This window comes from Trematomus bernacchii, unplaced genomic scaffold (genome assembly GCF_902827165.1).
Source record: "Trematomus bernacchii unplaced genomic scaffold, fTreBer1.1, whole genome shotgun sequence".
Classification (NCBI taxonomy): Eukaryota; Metazoa; Chordata; class Actinopteri; order Perciformes; family Nototheniidae; genus Trematomus; species Trematomus bernacchii.
This window is the reverse complement of record NW_022987675.1, coordinates 297110-310714: the sequence shown is the minus strand read 5'-3', so window position 1 is coordinate 310714 and position 13605 is coordinate 297110. Positions and strand designations below refer to the sequence as shown.

At 40.9% G+C, this 13605-nt stretch overlaps 1 protein-coding gene and 1 pseudogene across 1 annotated transcript; one reads left to right on the top strand and one right to left on the bottom strand.

Annotated features, from left to right (window-relative positions):
- The first annotated feature begins 1345 nt into the window (after positions 1 to 1345).
- LOC117487611 lies at positions 1346 to 6706 on the top strand (annotated as a pseudogene).
- A 2553-nt stretch (positions 6707 to 9259) lies between these two features.
- Positions 9260 to 12382, bottom strand: LOC117487602 (nuclear GTPase SLIP-GC-like). Its single transcript, XM_034136222.1, has 7 exons — positions 12350 to 12382; positions 11060 to 11266; positions 10805 to 10980; positions 10310 to 10403; positions 9835 to 10003; positions 9426 to 9595; positions 9260 to 9338 (listed from the first exon to the last, which is right to left on the bottom strand). Exons 1-5 carry the CDS (start codon positions 12380 to 12382, stop codon positions 9863 to 9865), a joined length of 651 nt encoding a protein of 216 aa, XP_033992113.1. The 3' UTR covers positions 9260 to 9338; positions 9426 to 9595; positions 9835 to 9862.
- Between the last annotated feature and the right edge of the window lie 1223 nt (positions 12383 to 13605).

Below are 13605 nucleotides of genomic sequence, written 5' to 3'. Positions count from 1 at the left end.
GGGCAGTGAGACTGTTAAAAAATTGAACTGTTGAAACAACTTCAAACATTCATCTGCTACTCAGTATTATGTATCTAATACCTAATATATATATATCATTCCAATAACTTGTATATAGACTCGCACTGCACTATTCCACATCATTACTTTATTGTATAACTATTATTCTTTTTGTATTGCTCTTGCTCTTATTGTTATTATGTTATTATGTTGCATTGTTGGAGAAGCCTGTGACATAAGATTTTCAACTACATAATTACTCTGTAGCTATGTCAGATTGACAATAAAGAACCTTGAACCTTGAACCTTGAACCAATCATCAATATAGAGTTGTGGATTCAAAATGTCAGGAAAATCATAATGTGTGCTGGTCACTAAAATGAAATATAAGGTCATTGCCAGGGGTTATCACTACAAACCAAGTCCATGGATCGAATAATCCTATTTAAATATATTGGTTGGTTGATGTACAGGAGAAATTATATTATATACAGTATATATATATAATATTGACATTAAATGTGCTTTATTTTGTAAGGTGTTTCTTTGGTTTTGAATGGTAAGCTTTAAAAAACACATCATTACACATATGATGTGTATATGTGGCTGTGATGAGGATTGATTATGATTACATGCTTTATTAAGCAGCAGTTAAAAGTACTACACAAAAACTGGACAGAATACAATGGAGAACAATGAGATTACTGTGGGTTCCCTTACCCATACAACTGTACTATTTGGTATGCCAGAAACAGATTAAGTCATTAAGCAAAACCTACAAGTCTGCCCTACTGCATATTGCAGTATGGAAGCCAGCATATGTATATGGCTATTCTGACCCACAATACTTTATCGAGCAAGAGGGCAAAGGTAAAGATGCAATGTTGTGATGAAGTAGTGCAGTGGTGCCCTCTGGACCTGATAGTGCAGCAACACAAATTGCATAATGCATAATACCAATTGAGATTTAATAAAAAATCTTACATTGAAATAAATAGTTACGTTCTTTATAACTACGCATAAAGATACAAAAGAGAAAAAAATGGCATAATTTAAAACAATAATAAACAAGCTATTGTCAGAGTCAGTTATAAAGAATATAAAAGGAGGGCTTACTATTTCCTGCTGAGCACATGGCTCAATAAAGTTTCTTTAAAAAAAATTCTAAAGAATTCAACCAATCAGAAGTGGACCCACTTGTCTTTTCATCCAATCAGATTCCGCAGCAATTGCGCCGCGTAAGATAGTATAAATAGCCCCGCCTAGAAAAAATACACCTGTTACTTCTTACCCTGGACTCATACAGGCCCTGCCGTGAGAGATAACTTTGCCTTTTCCTCTTCTTTATCGAAACCCTCTGTCACATCTTCAGAAAAATGGTGAGTACGATAGTACAGCTTTTCTCCACTTAGAGGATGTGTATTTAACCAAATGCAGCAGTCTGAACGTCTGTCATCATGCGAAAACGTAACCAGCTTAACGTTTTTTAACCGCTTACTCTTTAAAGACGACGCATCATTTTTATAATGAAACAAAAATGTTGCGGTGTAAGCTGGTAAATCAAGCTTCGTCATTAATAAGTCGTTTTAACTGTGGTGTTGGTAAATTAAGTGTAACTCGACGGCACAGTCAAGATGTTGAAGTGAAGCATTTACAATCGGCGCGAATTGTTGGAAATACATATACTTCCTGTCTCATTAGTGGCCAGGTTTAATGGTTTCATATTTAAAACATGATATTAACACAGATAAAACATTTTTTCCGAATTTCAGTGGACCAGGGCGTTTTTCCAATGTACTGTCTGAAATGATTACTCGCTGCCGACATTTAAATAAAATTAACGCTCTGTCTCCCCAAATCTCGCGAGAGTTCTTTTTCCTGCGACGGATTTGTGTCGACCTCGTTTTAGTGTCTTTACATTACATTGCATTTAGCTGACGCTTTTATCCAAAGCGACTTACAATAAGTGCATTCGACCAAGAAGATACAAACTTGAAGAAAACAGAATCCTATAAGTACATCAGGTTTCATAGAGCCAACACATTTCAAGTGCTACTCAACTGGCTTTAGATAAGCCAGTCCTTTGTTAGTAAGTGCTTTGTTAGTAATGTTATTGCTCAAAGTGGAGTCGAAAGAGATGAGTTTTCAGTCTGCGCCGGAAGATGTGTAAGCTTTCTGCTGTCCTGATGTCAATGGGGAGCTCATTCCACCATTTTGGAGCCAGGATAGCAAACCGACGTGTTTTCTCTAATGTCTTCACATTAGAGAGATGAGAGACATGGTTCCAATTTTTACTTTATTTAGGTCGAATTAGATGATTATTATGTGTGTTTACGTTCTGGCCTGCCACGCCACTAGTCTCCTAAAGGGGTGTGGCAGTGGCGCAATCCGTGTGAGACAGTTGCAGAAAATGTAAATGCGTAGTCTCCTCTCTTAAAGGGCCCATGTCATGGCCATTTCCACTGATCATAATTACATTGTTGAGGTATACTAAAATAGATTTATACTGTGCAATTTTCCAAACTCACATTGGTTTCGCATACAGCATCTCTGTCAAGCATGTGTATTCAGCAGTATTCACTTTCTCCACTAAACGACTCGTTGGAGCTCTTGCCCCCCCCTCCCTGTGAGCCTAGTGTGCTCCGATTGGTCAGCTCGGCCACTCGTTCTGATTAGTCAACCACCAGAGAGGCTGCGCCCATGTCTAACAGTGCTTTTCCCGGCTGCTCTCAGCGTAACATCAGTCTTATCATGGCGTCGGCACAGCCGTATATTTTATATACATATATATTTTTAACTGTTGTTATAGAAGAGTGTGACGGCCCCAGGGCCTTTGTCTTACGATGGGGTGGAGCTGAAGAGGCTAATCAGCACGATCACGGACACCTCCGGACACTACGGCCCCAGTCTCTCTCCAAAGCGGCTGCAGGAAGACTAACTCTGCGATCCTCTCAACCACCTATCTCTGCATTTATCACAATAAATGTGCCGTGGTTTTGTAAACTCGTGTATGTCTCCTTGTCTTTGTGGCCTACGAGCCGCTCATAACAAAGAGTAAGTTATTTTTACCCGTTATAAACTACTACTGTTTGATGAGAAATCAAATCATGGTTTGCTATATATGAATTCAGGGAAGAAAGGATAGGCCTACTAAGTATTTCCATTAAACTTTATTTTTAGAAATGTACAAAATGAACATAAATATACATATATACACGGTATATCATCCATTCCTCCTCCTTGCATCTTGCCTGCGCACAGCCGGTGCGGTGCCTTTTAGCACGACGCCTCAGTAGTAGTAGAAGTGCCTTTTAGCACGTCATGGATTGTCCGCCAGGATCTGGCTGGACGAAATCAAATGCAAATCACAAAATATTAGAGAAACTTAGTTGTTTTACATTCGTTAGTAGTAGTTGTGTAATGAACAGCTTGCCTGCTAATATGCTAACCTAGCTTTGTTTACCTTGGTAGCTAACACGATATGAACGTTAGCTTGGAGGAAAGGCAACTATAATGCAGTGTAATAAAACTACTATGAACAAAAGCTAGTGGTTCATATTAGGCTAGCAATAACGTGTTTATAATTGCAATCGTATACGGGTATTCTGCTACCATACAATGTAACTTGCATGAATACATTGTTTTGCGCTAGCATACAGCTAGCCTCGTTAGCTACATGCAGTATATGTACGGTCACAATGTACGGTAAATCACAGTACAGTATACTGTATGAGTATTCCGTGTGTGTGACTGCAGACATTCTCCTGCTATGAGATACATGTATGCAAGGCCATCTGCTGATATTAGAGTTGATATATGGAAACTCTAGCAACTTAGTTAGCACAGTTAGCACTGTGTCAATGGCTTAGCAGTCCAACACAGTTTACACATTTAAACAGTCTTGTTTGATAAATACACAAATAACAATGCAAACTTACAGGTTGTATACCCAGATCTTCCCCTGCTCCAAACGGTCCAAACAAGCTGTGCATATCCGGCCTCAAACTGGGCAATGTTTTGGAAGCTTTCGTCTGTGAAATGCCGGTTCTTCGAACCTCTGGAGGAGGAACACGCCGCTGCTGGTGTGGCCATAGCTCTTCGGGATTGGTCCATTTCGTTCCGGGTACCGCATGACATCAGGCGGTACCCGGAAGAATCAAATGGGCAGTGACGTATCTCCAACGAGGCGTTTTGGGGAGGTATTTTCTGTGTTAGAGTTTTACTCGCTACAGGGTGTACTTTGAGGGTTTTGACTCTGCACACCGTTTACATGCATAAAAACCTTCATAACACACAAGGGGACGGGTAATAACCGGAAAAGCATGACATGGGAGCTTTAACACTGGCCCACATTCACGTCCAATCGTGCCACCTGTCTGCCAACAACTGCTTCATTGTGCTTTCGGTATTTGACGTATAAACAGTATTTAGTCTCTTTTTGTTTTTAATTATAACTGTCTTTCTGTTCAGATGACAAATGTGTGCGTCAGGTGACTTAAATCATGATATGATGTTTGGTTCTTATTAAAATAGTAATAGAGCAGTCCTCCCACATGTGATGATATGCCACTAGTATGTATGTTACACACATGCTTTTGCACAAGAATCAGCCACTAAGCTTCCTTTTATGATAGTTTCTTAACAACCTTTTTTCCCTTTTACAGCGCGAGTGCCTCTCAATCCACGTTGGTCAGGCTGGTGTGCAGATTGGCAATGCCTGCTGGGAGCTTTACTGCCTGGAACATGGGATCCAGCCGGACGGCAGGAAGCCTGGTGACCAGAACATCTCAGGAGGAGTGGACGATTCCTACAACACCTTCTTCAGTGAGACTGGAGCTGGAAAGCACGTCCCCAGAGCAGTGTTTGTTGACCTGGAGCCCACTGTCATCGGTACATTCTCATTCATTATAAATGATAAAAGTATCATAAACCTTTTCCCCCCTCTGTCATTCAAAACCTTCAATAATCTAATGCTCATTACCCTTAGATGAGGTGCGCACGGGGGACTTACCGCCAGCTGTTCCACCCTGAGCAGCTGATCACTGGCAAGGAGGATGCTGCCAACAACTACGCCCGAGGACACTACACCATCGGCAAGGAGGTCATCGACCTGCTGATGGACAGAATCCGAAAGCTGGTCAGTACATTTAGAACAGAAGTCAATTTTGCTGAAGAATATTAAATGGAGATGAATCAGTTTATTGCTAAGTAGGTTTTCGCATACAAGGAGTATGCAATCATATTGTGGTCAATGGCAAAAATAAGTATTGCAAAAGCCAAGTGTCATAACTAATAATAAATATGTGAAGTATATGTTTTAAAATGTAGAGCTGTTCAGTGTTTTAGACAAACACAAGACATAACAATCTGGTATCACTCTTTCAAAGTGAGCATATTTCCCCGATTCTGGCCCACTTGCATCGGCTTCCTCCACCCTGCAGAATTCAGTTTAAGATCCTCCTGATCGCATTCAAAGCCCTCCATGGTATGGCACCCTCTTATCTCTGATCTCTTTTCATTGAATCTATATGTTTACATGCTGTGCACTAATACGCTTTTTTATCATTAGCTGTGAACCCTTGGCACTGCTGTCTTTGTATTATATAAATACATTTATTATTATTATTTCATGATTTTCTCTTTTTCTTTCAGTCCGACCAGTGCACCGGTCTTCAGGGTTTCCTGGTGTTCCACAGCTTCGGAGGGGGCACCGGCTCTGGTTTCACCTCCCTGCTGATGGAGCGTCTGTCCGTCGACTACGGCAAGAAGTCCAAACTGGAGTTCTCCGTCTACCCAGCTCCCCAGGTGTCCACCGCTGTGGTGGAGCCCTACAACGCCATCCTGACCACCCACACCACCCTGGAGCACTCTGACTGTGCCTTCATGGTTGATAATGAGGCTATTTATGATATCTGCCGTAGAAACCTTGATATCGAGCGTCCCTCTTACACAAACCTGAACAGGTTGATGAGTCAACTTGTGTCCTCCATCACTGCCTCCCTTCGTTTTGATGTTGCCCTCAATGTTGATCTGACAGAGTTCCAGACCAACTTGGTGCCCTACCCCCGTATCCACTTCCCTCTGGCCACCTATGCCCCTGTTATTTCTGCAGAGAAAGCTTACCATGAGCAGCTCTCGGTGGCAGAAATCACTAATTCCTGCTTCGAGCCAGCCAATCAGTTGGTGAAATGCGACCCACGCCACGGTAAATACATGGCCTGCTGCCTTTTGTATCGTGGTGATGTCGTTCCCAAAGACGTGAACGCTGCCATTGCCACCATCAAAACCAAGCGCTCCATCCAGTTTGTGGACTGGTGCCCCACTGGTTTCAAGGTGGGCATCAACTACCAGCCGCCCACTGTAGTTCCTGGTGGAGACCTGGCCAAGGTCCAGAGGGCTGTGTGCATGCTGAGCAACACCACTGCTATTGCAGAGGCCTGGGCTCGGCTGGACCACAAGTTTGATCTGATGTACGCTAAGCGTGCCTTTGTGCACTGGTATGTGGGTGAGGGTATGGAGGAGGGAGAGTTCTCTGAGGCCAGGGAGGACATGGCCGCTCTGGAGAAAGATTACGAGGAGGTTGGAGCTGATAGCCTGGGAGATGAGGATGAGGAAGGAGAGGAGTATTAGAAAGCTTTATTGATCTCTGATCCATGCTGTTTTATTAATGTCAAGAAAATAAAGTTGTTCATTGACTGAACCTGAACCTATGCTTTCCTCTCGTCAATGAATACACTGTTAAACATGACCTATCTGCCTAGATGGGTTGTATGTATTCACTTGCTCAGTTCAATCAAACATGTTTTCACACAGATGCTATTGCTCAATTCAGTCACTTGGAGGCAGTGGTGTTTAACATGTATATATCTGTTCTCTGAACACACCAGGCATGGCAATCTAGTTAAATGCTAGATTAATCACTACATGATTTCTCAACATCAGATGATTCAAGAGTACCATTTGCATATCTTACATTGACTTATTTAAGATTGGATTTGTGCTTTACGTGAGAAGAACAGAGTCCTAACCCCGGCCTGATCTCAAATAGGGTGTGGTATTCACTCTGGCCCAAGGGAGGGATAGTAGTGAGGCGGGCAGGGGGGGGTGGGGCTCTCATGCTGGCAGACAGGTGGTGTTTCAAAAGACTTAGTTCTGCTGTTCCCAGACTGGAAAATGAATGAAACTGAAAGCAACACATTAGGAACCATGTAAAGCCAACATTGAAAAGGGCTACATAGTGTTGTAAGGAGATGAGTGTTTTCACAGGTGTTGTAAACGTTTTTTTATTTTCAGTTCTGTAATCATTCACCATGTTCGGTTACAAATAAATGCTTTTTCTTGACATTAAGCAGATATTTAATGTCATTAAAACAGAAAAACAAAATGGATTCTACAATACAAAAACATACACAGCTCTCATTTAAAACCCAACAGGAACATACAGTACTGTGACTCTCATAAGCTTCCTATTGCCCCCTTTTCTACAGCTCCCAAACCAAAGCAGCTAATTGACAATAATGCATATAAATCCCAGTGAAAAGAGAAAGCTCCACAGTGTAGTACACCACAGTCTCAAATGCAATTAGCTGAAATGTAACTGGACCTGCTTTGGAGTCTGAAGAGACAGAGCAGCAGCAAGATGAAAACAAAAAGACTGGCTTAATGTTGGATTGCAGTTTTCTGTTGAAACTTGCAGATATTAAAACAATAACACCAGTAATCTTCACACGTCTGCTGCAGTGTTTCAATCAAGTTTAAGGCACAGTGGAGAGAATATTCAGTTTGTATGTTATTAACTTTCCAATAAACAACAAAGAACTGCATCATCATCTGGGCCTTCGGTCAGTTCATTGTAGAAGTTCTTTACCATCTCAAGCTCAGCACTTACATCTAAAAACCCAAAACATATTGTTTCAAACAAGTGGATTCATTTAATACACGAATGGAAATGTATTTTAAATGAGGATGAAATGTACAGTATTGTTTGTGATGATGTGTCTCCTTCACCTGGGATGGAGACACCAATTGTTTTGAGTGACAGCTGGATTGATTCCTGCATCGTGCTCTCCACTTTCTCCGGGATCTCCCACTAAATCAACATTGAAATATTGATCACTGAACACTGACATGTGTGCACATGTATGTTTGTGTTGCAGTGTTCCTAGTTTCATTTGACTGCAGGAGGAAATATCAAATGTGACAAAGCATCAGGTCTCTCAGCTGTTTCATCATGGCGTCTTCAGCCTTATCAAACATGACGTCTTTTGAACCATGAACGTGCATTTCAATCGTTCCCCTCATGTTTTTCAGCGTGCCTTCTCCTTTCATTTCTTTTGCTCCTACATCAAACTGAAACATGTTGACATCAAAATGTGTAGAGGTGTATTTCTATGTCTGTAGTGATCTTCTGTCTTCCTGTCAGAGCATTCTTTCATGGTCTCCTCCATTGTTGTTGTCAGGCTGCTGGAGATCCTTCTCTTACGCTCACGGAGGAGTTTCTTGAGGTTTGTTTTCATCTTTTCTTCCTTAGAGAGAGAATGTGAAGCAAATATCAACATCTTTGAAAAAGAACATGTTACAGACTATGCTCATCTTTCCCTTGATTCTTTGTTCCAGATTGTACCTGGAAAAGCAGTACATGATTCAAAGTGATAGCACGTGTTCACCAGCAGGGGGTGCACTTTGCCCAATATCAGAATATTCTATTGTCATCTTGAGAGTTTCCTCATGAACTGGGACAGGGTCCGCTTTACAGCTGCAGGTCATTCTTCAAAGCCATCTCCAGCTCATATTGAGTTATTCCAGTACAATGTATATGAATATGCTGACTGATCAATATGTATTCTATTGATCACCCTTCCACTACAGTCTCCCTGGCCTGGACAAACATGTTTGATCATGGACTAATGAATAGGGTCTTTGACCTCTTGAGAAATGTCAGCTGCAGTTTGACATTTCCGCACTCCTTCTTCCTCATCTCCTCCTCTGTGTCAAGTGGAAATGTATTGATGACCCCGTTGAATGGTTCTCTTTCTCCTTCATTTCTAAAACGTATGAACACAAAGAAATGCTTACATTCAGAAGGCCTTACCACATTTGTATTTCAATAATGTATTTCAATGTATTGTAAAACACAATTGATCCAACACAGGGTTTGATGTGTTTAGTAAGTCATTTCTTACGGGAAGGTCTTCTTCAATTCCTCCTCAATGCTGTCAGTCAAACATGAAGTTAGCTTCATGTTGATGTTTCTTTCATTCCCCTTCTCTTGGTTTGTGGATGCCACCATTCTCAACTCCACACTTCAGTGACCTGTGAAGTGCACCACCTTTCTTTGTCTGAAACAACACAGAATGTTGGAAGAGACAGATCCATATTTTGTGCTAAATGAGTCGTTTTGATTTAATTCCAACTGAAATACTTACAGGATAAAGGACCGACTTTAAGACTTCTTCACATGAACTCTTTGATGTTTTAACCCCCCCCACTGAGACATCTTTCAAAAGCCATAAGGGTCCATGGGTTCCCTGACTTGATCAAGTTCATGACTCAGCTTCTCTTCAAGTCCTATGGACACAGCCGTCTTTATGTCAGCCTGAAACCATACACAACACATTCATTAGTTAAAGCAATACAACCATCATTCAATATGGGGCTTTGTGTTTCAAGCAAAAAATACAAAAGCTTTGAGTAAACTGTAGCAATGCATCCTCTCTGAAGCAACACACACTCAGCTCATCCAATACCTTGTTGGCTCCACGGGTAACATCACATGTGAACAGTCTTTCTTTGACTTTACCATTTGTACACAACATGTTAGTGTATGCAGCTTACTTCTTTTCGATGAATGTTATTATTTCTGTCAATATGAAAGACAGTGAAAGATGTTGTTACTTGATGTTCCTCTCTCTCTGCTGCTGGCTGCCTGAATCAGAGAGAGAACCCCCAGAGCTCCAGACACATAGTTCCATGTCTGCCAGTCGTTGAGATCTTGCAGGAATTCCTGTAAAAAATGTAACATACTTAATTACATTCTTGACTTTACATGTTATACTCAATTAGTATCTCTACATATTTATTAGAAGAGATCAAAGCATTTTCATTTTGTCATTCCTGGCTCACTGATGGAGAATTGAATCACATGTGTCATCTGGATCCAGACGTTTCTTTTTCATCAACTCTTTGGAGCTCACTGTGAAAACTTTGAAACATTCCTCACTGAATTGTTTCAACAACAAAAGAGTTTCAATATCAAAGCAGGTTTGCAGTTTGGGACAATATTTGTGTTTTTGTATTCAATATAACTCACCTTAACGTCTTTTAGTTTGCTGAATTCTGCCTTCACGTCTATCTTGGCTTGCTCGTTTTGTTTTAGTATCAGAGCACGAACATCAGCTGCTGACCTATAGGAAAAGATTTGTATTTGAAGAATGACATGAACTGCATATATATTCCAGGATATGATATCACTACGCATCTCCATCTTGCTTTCAATGACCAATGATCACATAGCTTCATCCAGCATCACTAAGTGTTTGTGAAGCAACAACATTAGGACAGAAATAAATGGCTGAGATGTTGAGGAATCAATGCAGGCATTTTAGAAACACGGATACTGTTATGATCATGGATACCCTGGTTGATCCTGTTTCAAGTGAACATTATATCCCTGAATACCATCCAAACAAGGATACTAATGTGCCTGTAAACGTAATCAATGTTTCCATGGTTTCTCCTCTTGGCCATCAGTGTCTAAATTGGATGGTACATTTAACTGTGTACTTTTGCATCTTAAACCACTTACTGATCATCTGAACCTCCAAGACTATCAGACTTGGTGCAGATCAAATTAATCTGCTGACACTCGTGACCATTTCCCATGAGGCTGCAGGATTCTTCCAGGATCTCCCAGGATTCTTTTTCAGAAGCTGCTTGATTGATCTCAGCCACAATCCACACAGTAGAACAACTTCCAACAACCTGGAGGGGAATACAGAAAATAATAACGGTTACGTTGTCAGTGTTCCACAATAATCAGCATTGCGTGTGGATAAATCACCTTTTTCCACATTGTGTCTCTGGTCTTGTTACGGTCCCGGTTTCCAGGAAGATCCACAAGTGTGACGTGCTGGAGAAGACCCTTCTTCGGCCCCCTGACAGTCACACACTTCACCAGTGGCCAATAGCACTTCTTCACGTCTTTAGCATCTTCCTCTTTTGACTCACTTCCAGTGTATTTGACCAATTCTGCAGATAAGTCTTCAGCCTAAAATAAATAATAAAACAAGAGGCAATGCAAGGCCATTTCTTTTACCAACACACTCTCACACACAACAACAAATAACATTGAGAGAGTCGGGGGGGAAGTGAACACAAGTGCATTTATTTACACCAAAGAATGGAGAGGAAGAAGCGTCTATGGAAGAGGGTTAGGAACATGTGAGAAAATGTGAAACTTAAAGTCAGATAAAAATCACTTTGGTCAGACCTCAACTTTTTCTTTACTAGTGAAAGTCAGAATTCTGATAAAAAAATTAAACCTTTTTTTCAGATTTTCTATTTTTTTTTTCAAGAAAATCTCAGAAATCAGATTTTTCTTAAAATATATTTTATTTATTTTCATGACAACCTTCAGAACTTTCTTCATAGATCTGACATTTAAGTAAGAACTCTGATTTATTACTCAAAAGAAAAAATCAGTTTTGGTCTGTAAGAGTCGGGAGTCATCCGGTATAATTTATTCCGAACTTAAATTACTCAGACCTCCTAATTGACCTAACCAAAGTTATTGAGTCTATGTAAGTTTACTGCTTGGCTCAGATCCACCAACGATCAGCAAGATCTCACCTCTATTAACTCCCCGAAGAACCAGGTTAAATTAACTGCTGTTTCAATTCAGACAACCCCCTAAATCTGTTTAAGCAATCCCGAAGGACTTTGATATCAGTAAATGAGGTGTGGCCCTACCTAAGTGTGAGTGTGGCAGGGTGCGATCTTACCTTTCAAGCAGGAGAGGAGAGCGCAGATGTCTTTTAAGTTGTCCCAATCCAAAAGGTGGGATCAGTTTATTTGAAGAAAAATAGGTCCAAACTAATACAGGGTTTTTGCCTTCTCTCGTTACAACATTATAATCATACTAAACCTATCATGCTGTGATCATGTTCTAATATGAAACTTTAATTCACAGTTTTACATTTATTACCAAAATTGTAACTTCAACTGCCCAATTCAGTTGTGACATTTAAAATCTCCCGATAGAATTTAGAGGCTTTTCCTCATAAAAGACCGTTGTTAATAAAAAGCACATTCAAACTTTCTTTCACCAAATCAGTTCACATCAATTCCATACCTTTTTTCCGACACAGATGGCGGGAACTAACATTCACAAACACATACCTATTTCCCAATCATGCTGGGGCAGTTTACCTTTTTTCCGCACAGATGGCGGGAAGTTTAACCTAGTTTTCGCACAGATGGCGGGAAGTTTAACCTAGTTTTCGCACAGATGGCGGGAAGTTTAACCTAGTTTTCGCACAGATACCGGGAAGTTTAACCTAGTTTTCGCACAGATGGCGGGAAGTTTAACCTAGTTTTCGCACAGATGGCGGGAAGTTTAACCTAGTTTTCGCACAGATGGCGGGATGTTTAACCTAGTTTTCGCACAGATGGCGGGAAGTTTAACCTAGTTTTCGCACAGATGGCGGGAAGTTTAACCTAGTTTTCGCACAGATGGCGGGAAGTTTAACCTAGTTTTCGCACAGATGGCGGGAAGTTTAACCTAGTTTTCGCACAGATGACGGGAAGTTTAACCTAGTTTTCGCACAGATGGCGGGAAGTTTAACCTAGTTTTCGCACAGATGGCGGGGAGTTTCATTCACAAACACATACCTATTTCCCAAACACAGATGGTGGGTACTAACATTCACACACCCATAGATTTACGCAATAGTTACCAAGTTCGAGAGAACCTTACCAAGAGCAAAAACCCAGCTCTGAGGGAGAGAGCGTTACCGAGAGCCAATATACCAGGGGATCCCCCCCCTCTCTCCCTCTCTCCAAAAAGAAAGTTCCTCCTCATCTGCCAGTGTCTTTATGCTCGAAAACAGGATAGAAAAACCCAAAGACACCTCCTCCATACCCATATTTGTGGAAACTGGGCATGGCCTCTGATGTAAAGAACTGGACATGACCAGACATATTCTATGGCTCTGGCATAAGACACACCTTCCCATGTTTGTGTAAAAAGGACATGACCCCTACTCTGCAGGACTTGCAAAATATTATTCTCGGCTATGACATAACCACCCTTTTGAGGCCTCAATGTATTTCTCCTTAAGTCAGGAGCCCCCCTCCCTGTGTACCGCTGTGAGGGGAGAAGGAAGAAACTGCCTCTTCTCTTATCAGTGACACCAATAAACCATTATAGGCCTTACACACTCAACTTAACAAACCACTTGCTTTTTGTTTATACTGTAAATCTAGAACATCATAAAATATGAAGCATTTTCATTGTGGGTTATACAAGAATATAATTGATTATATTTGATTATAACTAACTTTCGTTTTAAGTATTCAACCTGATTTGGAGATCTCAACAGGTCAGAT

Excerpts from the sequence above, each read along its gene's own strand:
- LOC117487602 (XM_034136222.1), bottom strand. The coding sequence starts at position 12,382 with ATGTTAGTTCCCGCCATCTGTGTCGGAAAAAAG. Across the intron at positions 11,267-12,349 it reads CCATCTGTGTCGGAAAAAAG|GCTGAAGACTTATCTGCAGA; the intron begins GTATGGAATTGA and ends TATTTATTTTAG. Across the intron at positions 10,981-11,059 it reads GAGACACAATGTGGAAAAAG|GTTGTTGGAAGTTGTTCTAC; the intron begins GTGATTTATCCA and ends ATTCCCCTCCAG.